A 12,500-nucleotide genomic window follows, 5' to 3' on the forward strand; every position below is an offset into this window, starting at 1 on the left:
ACAAACAGGGTCATAACCAGTTGGAGTGCCGCACATGGGATCATAACCAGCCACTGACACACACAGGATCATAACTAATTCGAATGGCACGAAATGGATCATAACCAGCTGGAATGGCACACATACATCCATAACCAGTTCCAACGACACACAAGAGTCATAACCAGCCAAATGACCTATACCGGGTCATAACCAGTTTGGATGACACACATAGTGTCATAACAGGCATGAAATGATCAATAGTGGTTATAAGTGGTTCCGTATTGTTCGTTCGGGTAAATCAAGCAATATAGGGTCGAGCCACCACCTTGAAAGAGCGACCATAAGTAAAGGGCCAGTTAATCGCTGACCTAAGTGCAATCTTCAAGGCGTACTGTAAACTCTGCTGAAATCATTATTTTTTCTAACTGGATGCCAGATGAATCTACCGATCACACCCATACTTTTAGACTCGCACTGTGACCATGATCACTTTCAAGAGACCGTGCTGGCATCAAGCCAGCCCTGAATCTACGATTATAACAAGAAGCACATGAAGACAAGATGACGCACATACAAACAAACAAAATCCTTCAACTTGCCACCCAAAAATAGAAGTTTTCTTTCCATGAAAAGGGATTGAAAGAAATGTATTTGACTGCGTCAACACGTAAACAAAACTCGAGACCAACTCGCTAGCTACTCTTAAGCCTAAACTCACCCATCCAATTCTTCTTGATACGATAAAAGGGGAATTTAGGAATTTAATGGTTTTCAAATAAAGGCGGAGAGGGGGGCGGGGGGCCGCGAGGCTCGCCATTTCCGGTCGAGGAACGACGAGCAACAAAATTACCCCCCCCTCCACCCCCGGGGGGGGGGGGGGGGGGCAAGGCATCCTGGCGATAAATATTCCAAAGTGGGGTCAGAGTCGACGGGACTTCCGGAGATTAGATATGATGATGTCTGGGTTTTGTGGATTCTATCAACTGGAAGCAAAAAGTTTTTAATTACCGGTCGGTTAGTCGACGTTTTCCTATGATTACCATTAGCTAGGCAACGTGGTTAATATTGGTACAGATACTTAAAAGTCGCAAGGAAATAAGTGTACACCAATTAAGCTTAAAAGATTCGAAATAGAAATTATAATATCTGAACAAGACGACATAAAGGAGTACGAAAAATAGTAAATGACAAAGCCATAAGCTTTATCTATATATAAAGAAAAAAGGTCAGATATACATCATTATCATCATTTTCACGTACTCTCGGTTTTTCAACGATGCGAAAGAAGGCTATAAATAAAAAAAATAAAAAAAAAACACACACACACACATTTCCATCGAGACTAGTCTGATGTGTGTGTGTGTGCAGATCCTCTTTTTGTTAGCAAAAAAAAAAAAAAAAAAAAAATTATCATTATACATGAGTAAGAAATACTACTCATAGTTTATGTTAAAAGACAAAAAATTGATAAAACAAATTTATTTGTCAAAAACACCTTACTCCATCTAGTTTAATAATCCGCCAAACATAAAAAATAAAAAACTGAACCTCATTTAGTTTAAAAACATCTACAAAAAAATATTTTTTTACGAAATTACTATCCTCTCGGTTTCCTGCAAGCTGCAAACAGCCAAGGTCAGATCCACCAACTACCAGGTGTATTACTCAATAGTTAGGGTGTAACGCCAGACACTCACACTCAATCAATCAATCAATCAAACAATAGTTAAGTCGACAGGTTAACGTGGGTGCAACGGATTACTGGAACGTGCAGAGAGAGAGAGAGAGAGAGAGAGAAAGAGAGAGAGACGAGGATGAGAAAGAGAGAGAGAGAGAGAGAGAGAGAGAGAGAGAGAGTGAGTAATGTATAAATTACTAAGTATTCAGGTACTAAAAATCCGGAAATAAATATTACAGCTCAGGACGAAACCAAGAGGAATATTTATTAAAAAAAAACTGTGAATAAACAATAATTTCCGAGAACCTCCTGAAAGAAGAAGAAGAAGAAGAAGAAGAAGAAGAAGAAGAGATTGGTCAGCACACTTCACATAAAATTTTTTACACGAATATTTTTAGTTTTCGAGATTTGAAGTCTCCGTCCGAAATGCATATTTAAACGCATATTTGAAATTAAGTTTCACGACCAGGCAGTATCTTGCTTTTGAAAAAAAAAGAAGTAAAAAATAAAAACAAAAAATTAATAAAAACGTGAATGGTTAAATAAACGCGGGAGCTCGTTCGTACATTTTTTAAATCTCTATTTTCATGTATATATATTTTGACAAAGATAAACCAAGAATGAATCTTTAATCAGGCATAAAAAATCACGGTACAAAGTGAATTCAACATTTTGTACGTGAATGCACGTACGTACTCACACAGCTACTACGATCCATGTCTTATGAATGACCGAAATTCATTTGGCGACAAAAATATACCAGAGTTTGGCCCATTGTGTTTCAATATTCAAAACAAGGCGGAGAGTGAGACGCCATAAAAAAGAATACCGTTGCAATCTAGTGAGCAAACCCGAAATTCAAAACTGCTCGGTCTTGCTTGCTTGCTTGCTTGCCTGCATGCAATTCCAACCGATATTCTTATCCGGTTACAGCGAAGGATATATGTATATGCATGGAGCTGCTCCAACTCCCCGGTAGCGATGTTCAAAATAACGGAATTCCATGAAAAAATATCGGGTGGTAGGCTAGTCCCTGTGATCGGCGGATAAAGACAATATCCACCGACCGCAGCCTTAGGGAATTAAAACAAACAGACACAGAAACAACACTACGATGCACGATTTTCCTGCCAGATCGACATAGCACAACTATTTCTTTGGAACAAACGAAGAATAAAAACAGTCTAACAGATTTCAAAATAGGTTTCATATACATGTCAAAATTGACTCGAGCCTTGGGGTGTGTCTATGATACAGTAGAATGATCTTGAACACATGTTGGAAACCTATCATATACATATCTTAAACATTTTGGGAACATGTCTCAAACATGTCATAAATCTGTTGCATACATATCACAAACAAGTTGCATACATGTGGATAAACATTTGGAACCTTGTCACAAAGATGTCAAATACATGTTGCATACATATCACAAACAAGTTGCATAAACGTCAATAAACCTTTTGGGAATTTATATAAACATGTTGTAAACGTCTTGATACATATCACAAACAAGTTGCATTCAAGTGGATAAACATTTGGAACCTTGTCACAAAGATGTCATATACATGCTGCATACATATCACAAACAAGTTGCATAAACGTCAATAAAAATTTAGGGAATTTATATAAACATGTTATAAACATCTTGCATACATATCACAATCAAGTTGCATACATGAGGATAAACATTTTGGAGCCTTGTCACAAACATGTTATATACATGTTACATACAAATCACAAACAAGTTGCATAAAAATTGATAAACATTTTGGGAACTTATCACAAAATCATAACATGTTACATACATAACAAACAAATTGCATAAAAGTCGATAAACATTTGGGAAACTTATCATAAATAAGTTGCATATAAGTCAATAAACATCTTGGGAACTTATCACAAACATGTCATATAGATGTTGCATACATATCACAAATAAGTTGCAGACAAGTCATAACCATTTTGGGAAGTTATCATAATCATGTCATAAATACATTGTATACATATCACAAACATTTCATAAATATGTTGCATGCATATCTCAAACAAGTTGCATACAAGTGGATAAAAATTTAGGGAAGTTATCACAAACATGTCATAAACATGTTGCATACATATCACAAACAAATTGCATTTAAGTCAATAAACATTTTGGAAACTTATCACAAACATGTTGCATACATATCACAAACAAAGTTGCATAAAAGTCAATAAAAGTTTTGGGAATTTGTCAAAAACATGTTATAAATATGTTGCATACATATCACAAACAAGTTGCATACAAGTTGATGAATATTTGTGGAGAACAAATCTTTGACAAATATAGGGTAATCGAATGAAGTGCTGATTAGGATGGTCAAAGAGTTCTTTACTTGTATTAAAAATGTTAGTGACATGTGTGCAATAAGTTATAGACATGCATATGACAAGTTTTGCTACAAGTCTTGACGCTTACTAACCCTCAGTGTCCTTTAACATGGCAAAATAAGTATAACTGAATCACAAAAATTTGAAGCCAAAATCCATGAAGGAAAATGAAACAAAGGAGTAACCGCTGCGAGGCCTTTCGACGTTTCGTCCTTTACTTAGCTGAAGTCGAAAGGCCTCACCGCAGTGGATTCTGCCTTTCTTCATGGGTAAATATAAGTATGTGTTTCCAAATAAGTGAATGCAAATGAAATAACAACCCCCATGAACATGATCTGTTTCTAGCAAACAAAAATAATAAAGCCTCGTTGGACGAGTGGTTTACGTGCTCACCAACCGATTAGGTAGTCGTGAGTTCGACTCCCATTCGCTCTTCCAACGTTGAATCAGAGGAATTTATTTCTCGTGATTAGAAATTCATCTCTCGATATACTGTGGTTCGGATCCCACAATAAGCTGTAGGTCCCATTGCTAGGTAACTAATTGGTTAGTGGCCAAGTAAAAAATATCTAATCCTTCGGCCCAGCCCTAGGAGAGCTGTTCATCAGCTCAGTGGTCTGGTTAAACTAAGATATACTTGACTTAACTTAGCTACAAAATGGCCAAGAACTTATTATTCAAAAGCTGTAGGTCCCATTGCTAGGTAACTAATTGGTTAGTGGCTACGTAAAAAATATTTAATCCTTTGGCCAGCCCAGGAGTCTTCATCGCTCAGTGGTCTGGTTAAACTAAGGTATACTTAACTTAGCTACAAAATGACCAAGAAGATATTATTCATTGCAATGTTACAAAAATAATATCTATATCATGTTCCCTGAAAACAAGCAAAGCAAAGAAATATTCTGCGCACAGTCAGATACAAATAAAAGAAGACGACAAAGTACCGAAGAAATCACAGCGAGTCCCACAGCTTAATTAAACACGGACGCTGGAAAGCTTGTTAAAACGCCTTTTTACGACCAGAACGAATATAACGCCAACTGACGCTCCACCACCTCCCAAAATTACCTGATCACCCCCTTCCCTTCCCTCTCTCTTCCTACCCCCCTTGCCCCCGGCCTCCCCAGAGAGGGGGATTAGGGCAACTCGACACAGAAGACCTCCACTAATGGAATGTATTAGCAGATTACAGTTACAGATTAGGTGTGTGGCCATGAGGTGTGTAAGGGGATTACGCCCAAAGGATTAAGGAGGTCAATGAATATGGCTTTGCCAGCTGATTAAACCGTGGGATTTGTCCTCGGAATCCCTATGCCTTAGCCCCTCCCCCCCCCCCCCTCCCCCTTCCCCCCCAGCCCCGCTCCTCCCTACTCCAATCCTTCCCCAGACACAAGCAGACGCCGCCAGGGACCTCCTCCTCCATCCTCCCTACTCCTCCTCCTCCTTCGTAGGATGGAGAGCGAGTACTTCGAGCAGCCTCGTAGGATTCCTCTAGGATTTAAGCCAACGACCTCCAGCGGAGACGGAGGACAGGCGATGTCCCGATTTCGGGTCATTCCAGTTTCCAGATGCGTTCATTAAGAGGAGGGAGGGATAACGCAACAACTGCCTGCGAGCGACGCCTGCGGAATTTTCTACCGGCTTCTCTTTTCCTACAAGCTAAAATTTTTTTTTTTTATTTTTTTATTTTAGCATGAATTTCAATTAAACTAGTATGAGTTGCCAGTCCCGTCGGCTTCAAAAACGAAGTATCTGTCTGTCTTTCTTTAAATCATCAGCTAAGAACCCTTATGGACTGCTGAGGAGAGAGAGAGAGAGAGAGAGAGAGATGAGAGAGAGAGAGAGAGTTATCTGAAAAAGTGATAAATAAACAAACAGAGGGGATTAAAAATAAAACCAATACATAAGAATTCACGAGATGCTATCTGAAGCTAAAACCAACCTTTTACTATATCGTCCAGGTTGGCCCACCCACTGTACGACATTCCAGTGAAGTGTCCTTCCATAATTTTTATAGGATAACTTCTGGGCAGAGGATGAGATCAAGGTGAAGGTACAATTATCCATCTGAGCAGCGTTGAGATGAACGAATGAATTTCTCGGTATCTTCTCATTTGCATAACTGGCAATCAGGTTCCGTGAACGTGTGTAAAAAGAAAAAATTATATATATATATATTATATATAATCTATATATATATATATATTATATATATATATATATAATTCCCAATTTTTACACATCAGTTCATGGAACCTGATTGCCAGTAATACAAATGAGAAGGCACACACACACGTATATATATATATATATATATATATATATATATATATATATATATATATATATATATAATCAGCAAACGCTGAACATAAAACCAATAAGTGTCGACTGACCACAAACCTCCACCAAGGCTGAAAAATCCACCCAGCCAAAAAAACTTCCTTCTTCACAAAGAATGACATTCCTATCTCTCCCGAATTCTAATAATCCGGAAGCAGGTAAAAAAAATATTCACAAAAATCCTCACATTACATCACGAGTAATCCCGTTGACAAACAGACACACGAACAAACCCAACCAGAAGAAAAAAAATTATCAAGAGAAAAAAATCTAAATCTTGGAAAATAAACCGTCCACGATACAGACTTACCTCAGGTCGCCTGAGGGTCAGACCGCAAATATAGAAAGATTGGGCTTAGCCTGTAACGCTACAATTTGACGTCGAACTCGAGAAAAACCGAATATAATATGTGATCCCAGAGGGTGAGGCCTTTACGTTAGAGGGCTGTTGTCTTGTCGACTTTTATTGGTGAATGTTTACTTCATGAATATTCTCCTCGATATTTATAAATAGTTTTGTACTTCTACTCTCAGTTTTGGTAAAGTGTGCACGTAATTCAAGTATGTGAGTTGTAATTTTACCATTAAACTGTTTTAACTTTTTCAGCTATTGCATCTTGTACTCAGCTTTTATTTTATGTTAACATATTATATATTTTGTAGAAAATCCCTGAAGATGTGGCGATGTTGTCACGAAACGTAGAATTAGAGCATAATGTAACTCTCATTGTGTCCCTCTCCTTAATCTTCTTTATCATATATATATATATATATATATATATATATATTATAATATATATATAATATAATAATAATAATAATAATAATAATATAATAATAATAATAATATAATCAAAGATGCCCATCCATGCTACTTTTTTTTTAATTCCTTCCATTAACTAAAATGAAAAATAAGATAGCATAACTTACCATCGAAACCTCAAGGGGTTGTTTACTTAAAAAAAAATAATAAATAAATACAAAAAAAGACGAGAAAAGCTTCCAACATAAACCTCTTTCCAACAGAGTCCTGAAGCCAAAAGGCAACAAAGTGCTTTAACAAATCATTAAGTATTCCCGTTATGCTTTGAAAAGCAGACGCCCCCCAAGGATCGCTCATTTCCTCCTAATAGATATTCCTTTGACGACGCTTTTTTTTTTTGCGTGTGTGTATTTGCTTTAACTCCTCCTACCTAGTTCCTCCCTCTCCATCAAATACGTCAATATTGCAGGATCCTTTCAAAAAGGACCTTAGGGGTCACTCCTGCATCATTTAAGATGACCACTCTCTCTCTCTCTCTCTCTCTCACACTAATGCATTTTCCTCGGGGCTGGTGTATGCACCCAAGTCAAAGGAAGATGGTGAATTGCTTTATTCATTGCAGGCCCCCCACCCCACTCCCCCCCACTCGTCTCTCCCCCCCCCCCGTCCCCTCTGGTTCCCAACCCGTACCCCTACCCCTTTCCTCCCCTCCCCTCCTCGTCGCCAAATACCCACCGACTCTTACAAGGGGGCATAGCAAATAATACTGCATATTGGATGGAATCTTTCTCAAGTTAAAAAAAATAATAAAAATAAACTATACGAGAAAGAAAATGATCTACTCGTCAAACTGATACATGGAGTCGGTGGCCGGAAAAAAAAGTCACAGGGAAAAAAGTCACAGGGAAAAAAGTCACAAGGGAAAAAAGTCACAAGGGAAGAAAGTCACAAGGGAAAAGTAACAGTGAAAAAATCATCAGAGAAAAAATTAAAAGAAAAAAGTTACATGTAAAAAAGTTACAATAATGGCTAGGAAAAAAGTCACGGGAAAAAAGTTACAAGGGAAAAAAGTCACAGAGAAAATAAATCACAATTTTGGCTAGGAAAAAAAATCAGTTAGAAATTTACATTAATTTATGGTGGTTGTTGATACGGACACGGAAAAATCAACAATATTTCTTGGGGGATATAACCTTTATGATGTTTACAGTATTTTGTTTATGTTTTTTAGGGTAATACCCAACGGCCTCATGCCAAACACGCCGCAAAGGTGGATACCAATCGAGTAATAAAAAAAAAAAGTTACAGCTTCACCTTCGGGATTCAAGTATTACATTTTATTCGGTTCTCCTCCATTTCGACGTCAAAATGTAATAATCACCGGCTCAGCCCCCGACCTTTCTATATTTGCGGTTGTACCGTTGTTGGGCGTCAAGAATTCCTTCCTATATCGTGTCAAGTTTATTTTTCACTGCTTAGTTTTTTGGTTTTCTGGAATGACGGTTATTGGTGGAATTTATGTCTCTATATAGGTCTCCATGGTTGCCTGTCTGTTGGCAGGGTTACTTATAACTGCACTAACCATCAACCTACTTTGTAAAATAATTCAATATAAAAATGCATTATTAAACCAACGCGCTAAAAATGTTCACCGAAAATAACAATATTTGCCGCCATTATTATTATTATTATTATTATTATTATTATTATTATTATTATTATTATTATTATTATTATTATTATTATATTATTATTATTATTGATTATTATTCATTATTATTATTATTATTAGCAATTTACCTTAGCAAAAGCATATTCATCTGCTACTTCATATAAGTGACTCGCTAGTGTTTTTTAACTAGTAACTAAAGTATTCTTTTCCAAATGATACGTCATATATATACAGAATCGCTTCTCACCACACCCCAATTCGGAGGGGTGGAGGGGGGAGGTAGGATGAAACCCCATTATAAACCATCTTAGGGTCCCCACTATAACCCTGCCAAGTTTCATGCCCATCGGACCAGCCGTTTGGCCGTGATTGAGTGACAGACGGACGGACAGACATAACATATTACAGATACAGGAGATCAGTTATTAGAAAAAAAACATAAAAATATAAGGAAAATATAAAATAAAAGTCGAATTATATTGGGGAAGTAAGGTATTGCATGGAAATACATAAAGGAGATCAGTTATTAAAAAAAATAAATTAACAAAAACAAACTAATGAACAATAATGTAAGTAAATTAATTGAGATATTGACTGATGACCGAATCTACCTGCGTCTTCAAAGCCACTATAGGAGTAATTTGAAGTTAATTAATCTTATTACCTGGAGCACATAAATTACAAGAGAGAGAGAGAGAGAGAGAGAGAGAGAGAGAGAGAGAGAGAGAGAGAGAGACCTCTAACGGCAAAGGGATGAATCTTCTTAACATGACGAGGAAACAAAGTGTTTAATTTTTTCGTGATTTAAACTCAGTTCATCAATTGAATTTGCGCAAATGACATCACAGAAATTCTTCATCTTTTGCGGTATATGATTAGTGTTTAAAGATGTAAATGCTTGATACAGTTTGTCTTATTGATATGAAAGAAAAGTATGTTACTTTTATTTATAAAATTATTTCCGGTTCCATAAAATTTTTTATTATAATCTGGTCGGTTGGAATTTATTCCAAACGCGTATTCATGCAAATACGTACACACACACACACACAGGCGAAAGCTGAGTGTGTCTAGAACAGAGTATCAAAAGTGATCGTTCTAAAAATAATGACAAAGTATTAAAATAAAGATGAAAAATCTACTAGGATACTTTTAAAAAGTATAAGTGGTATACCTAAAATAATTATAAAATATTAAAATAAAGATAAACATCCAACTAAAATATACAGAAAATATAAGAGATCTCCTTAAACATAATAATAAAACTTGTAAAAAAGATAAAACTAAAAAAGTCGAGCTAAAATAATTACAAAAACTGAAATTAAAACAGTACAATGAGTTTGAAACAACATGCAGTACTATATCATAACCACTTAAGCTTACCAAGAACTTAATCGGCTGCAAAATATATAAAATACGGAAAATATATACAAAATAACTTCCGCACAACATAAGGTTGTAGACTATATGACAACGATTGAATAAGTACAATGTACCTTCAGCAAAATATAAACTATATTATATCACAAGCGTTTCGGCTAACCTGAACCCAATCATTAGCAAAACAAACAAACTAAAAAAAAAAAATAAACACACACACAAGCACAAACAGAAGAGATAAAACCCCGCTAACAACTTAATCGGCGGCATTTAAACACAAAAAAAAAACACAAACAAATAAGAAAAAACCCGCAAAAACACACAAACAAATAAGAAAAAAAACACCAAAAAAACACAAATAAGAAAAAACCCACCCCCCAAAAATAAGAAAATACCCACCAAAAACACAAAAACATATAAGAACCCACAAAAAAACACAGAAACCAATAAGAAAAAACCACCAAAAACCATACACACAAACAAACAAGAAAAAACCAACAAAAACACACACAAACAAATAAGAAAAAATCACAAAAAACACAAACCAATAAGAAAAAACCACCAAAAAACACAAAAATAAGAAAAAAAACACAAACCAATAAGAAAAAACTACCAAAAATCACAAACAAACAAATAAGAAAAAAAACACCAAACATCCTTCTTCAAAAAGGAGCAGAAGCTAAACAAACACACTCCCCCTCCCCTCTCCCCCTCTCCCTCCCCCCCTCCCCCCCCTACTTTCTGAACCCACGTTCTCGGGAAATAAGGTGTCACCTCTCCCCCAAACTACTTTGTACTGCCATAAAAACACTGAAATATGACTCAATACAAAGTCAGCTAACTCTGATAAAGAGGCCCAGCTTTCCAAACAAGAGCTGGTAAATTCGGGAGGGGCCACTGGGCTTCTTTGACTTTATTCTATTTTATTTTATTTTATTTATTTATTTATTTTGTAGATGCATCAAATATAATGGATACTGATATCTCATTATATTTTTTTCATAGTCATTTTGGCTAAACATACTAACGTAGATATTCACGTAACTTTTTAATAAATACTCTTACGTATATATATATATTATATTATTATAATTATATAGTATATATATAATATATATATATAGTATATATCTATATATATATATATATATATATATAACACAACGTCAAGTAATTGATAAAGATAGCAGGTCTCCAAAAATGAGCTGGTAAAATCTGGATGGGCCACTGGGCTTTTTGAATTTATCTATCTATTATTTACTTATTTATTTTTTTATTTTTGTAGTTCCATCAAATATTATGGAGACTGGAATTTAGTGATTTGTTTGCATAGTTGTTTTGGAAATATTTTTGCTAAATACATTTTTTCCTTATTATTTTTTCCATTTTTTTTTTGTAGCAGTATCAAATATAATGCAGACTGGTATTTAATGATCTCTTTGGACAGTCATTTTGATATATTTTGGCTAAATACATTTTTGCCTTTTTTTATTGTTTTATTCCATGAAATATAATGGATAATGGTATTTAATATCTGACTGCATATCTATTTTGATATATTTTGACCAAGTAACCAAATACACTCTGGTATTTAATGATTTGTTATCAAATCTATTTTGGTTCATATTTGGGTAAATAAATAAATAAATAATATATAATATATATATATATATATATATATATATATATATATATATATATACTATAAACATCGATTTACAAATGTCCTTTAATGTCTAATTCGCTCTACCTCGGAATTGATATGTTTTCATATATGTCAACGAAGGGAAATTTTTTAGTCGATAAGAAATTTCTTATCGACTAAAAAATTCCCCTTCGGTTAACATATATGAAAACATATCAATTCCGAGGTAGAGCGAATTAGACATTAAAGGACATTTGTAAATCGATGTTTATAGTATATGAATCACGGTAATGTGATATGACTCATATATATACTATAACCACTTCCTCAAGCGTGCCAATGAACTACGTGCTCACGCGCACGCAAATGTCCTCTTACTGAATCATAATATAACAAAAACAATGATAAACAAACACTATACCACTACATCGTCTCAATTTCGTCTAAAAAAAAAAAAAAAAAAAAAAAAAGGAGCCACTGGTATTTCCAATACAATCCGCTAGAGGAATCTGAGGTGGGGAGCTGGCTAAGGGATGAGGAAGGTCTGAGGCTGGACGGGTGAGACAAGAGTATGAGAAGGCTAAAGCTCCTTAGAGCTGTTTCGGGGGGATAATCCTTACATTGTAACTATCCTCCTCCCCCTCACCCTACTCCTCCTCCTCCT

At 35.4% G+C, this 12,500-nt stretch overlaps 1 protein-coding gene across 1 annotated transcript in view; it reads left to right on the plus strand.

Moving 5' to 3' along the window:
* The window catches only part of LOC135199926 (uncharacterized), a 64,912-nt gene that overhangs the window by 45,393 nt on the left and 7,019 nt on the right, over positions 1-12,500 (plus strand). The window contains exon 5 of the mRNA XM_064228046.1: positions 5,421-5,513. Coding sequence (XP_064084116.1) covers positions 5,421-5,513 — 93 coding nt within the window. The remainder of the gene's footprint in view (positions 1-5,420; positions 5,514-12,500) is intronic.

This window comes from Macrobrachium nipponense, chromosome 26 (assembly GCF_015104395.2).
Source record: "Macrobrachium nipponense isolate FS-2020 chromosome 26, ASM1510439v2, whole genome shotgun sequence".
Taxonomy (NCBI): Eukaryota; Metazoa; Arthropoda; class Malacostraca; order Decapoda; family Palaemonidae; genus Macrobrachium; species Macrobrachium nipponense.